This window comes from Penaeus monodon, chromosome 29 (genome assembly GCF_015228065.2).
Source record: "Penaeus monodon isolate SGIC_2016 chromosome 29, NSTDA_Pmon_1, whole genome shotgun sequence".
NCBI lineage: Eukaryota > Metazoa > Arthropoda > Malacostraca > Decapoda > Penaeidae > Penaeus > Penaeus monodon.
The window spans coordinates 31,561,811-31,562,724 of record NC_051414.1 but is presented as its reverse complement, the minus strand read 5'-3'; the positions used below and the strand labels follow the sequence as shown (position 1 = coordinate 31,562,724).

The window sequence follows — 914 nt, the reverse complement described above, 5'->3', positions numbered from 1 at the left end:
CATCACATTCAAAGAAATATTACATGTAAAATCTAATTCAGGATAAAGGATAAAGTATATCAAGCATTGTACACACTTCACTAAATTCTATTTGTAACTTACCGAATTCATGGCGAAACTACGCAAGTGTGGGTACCAGACGCAAGCAGAACAGGCAATGGGATCAGCCTCGGGTTGGACCTCAGCTTATATACACCTCGGGACGAAAGTCAAGGTCATAGCAAGCATTCTGTTTAAGAATTGTGGGTAGGGAAGTCTGGGGTTTAGGACTTCAGTTGTTGTTGTTTTTGTGTGTGTGGTTTATTTTGCATTTATCTACCTGTTGTATTTATTGATGTATCCACCTTATTATCCATATACTTATTATTCACTCTGTTTACGTTATATATTCACCTATTCAAGATATTTATCTCTTCGTTTTATATGTATCACAACAGAGATTCTTGAAATCTCTTCTGGTTTGATGCAGATAATCACGGTAAATACATTTCGGTTACATTTGCGTACATATTTTGTAACCCATAGATTCTAGCCACAGATCCTGCAGTATCATAATTTTATTTACTATTATGCAACTATAGATTAGTGTATCGTCTTATTATTCCCTGCAACAGTTTTCTTTCTTTTTCTACCTATATCCTTGTGGTTCTGAAGCCGCCCCTGTTCGTTTTACTGCATCAGACCTTAAAGGTGAAACTTATCTCAAGTCGATACTAAAACTGCTTCTTTATGACTATAGCTGACCTTAACATTGACTATGACCATAAAATTACTCTTTAAGGACAATCCGTGCTTTTACTGAAAATAAAAATAGGAAATGGATGGTGTTTTCTACACAGAAAGCACCTGTAGAGAATTTTGCCTCTGTTTCTTCTGGTTGTTTTTTCAAGACTAATATTTTTTATTGAATTTTT

At 34.8% G+C, this 914-nt stretch overlaps 1 protein-coding gene across 5 annotated transcripts in view; it reads right to left on the bottom strand.

Annotated features, from left to right (window-relative positions):
- Positions 1 to 914, bottom strand: part of LOC119592162 (glycine-rich cell wall structural protein-like) — a 7,696-nt gene that overhangs the window by 1,658 nt on the left and 5,124 nt on the right. Inside the window, exon 1 of one of the 5 annotated variants that reach the window (XM_037940983.1) lies at positions 103 to 213. The exons of the other annotated variants lie outside the window; for them this stretch is intronic. Coding sequence (XP_037796911.1) covers positions 103 to 111 — 9 coding nt within the window. The 5' untranslated portion in view covers positions 112 to 213. Of the gene's footprint in view, positions 1 to 102; positions 214 to 914 lie in introns of those variants that run through there. 5 annotated transcript variants of the gene reach the window in all.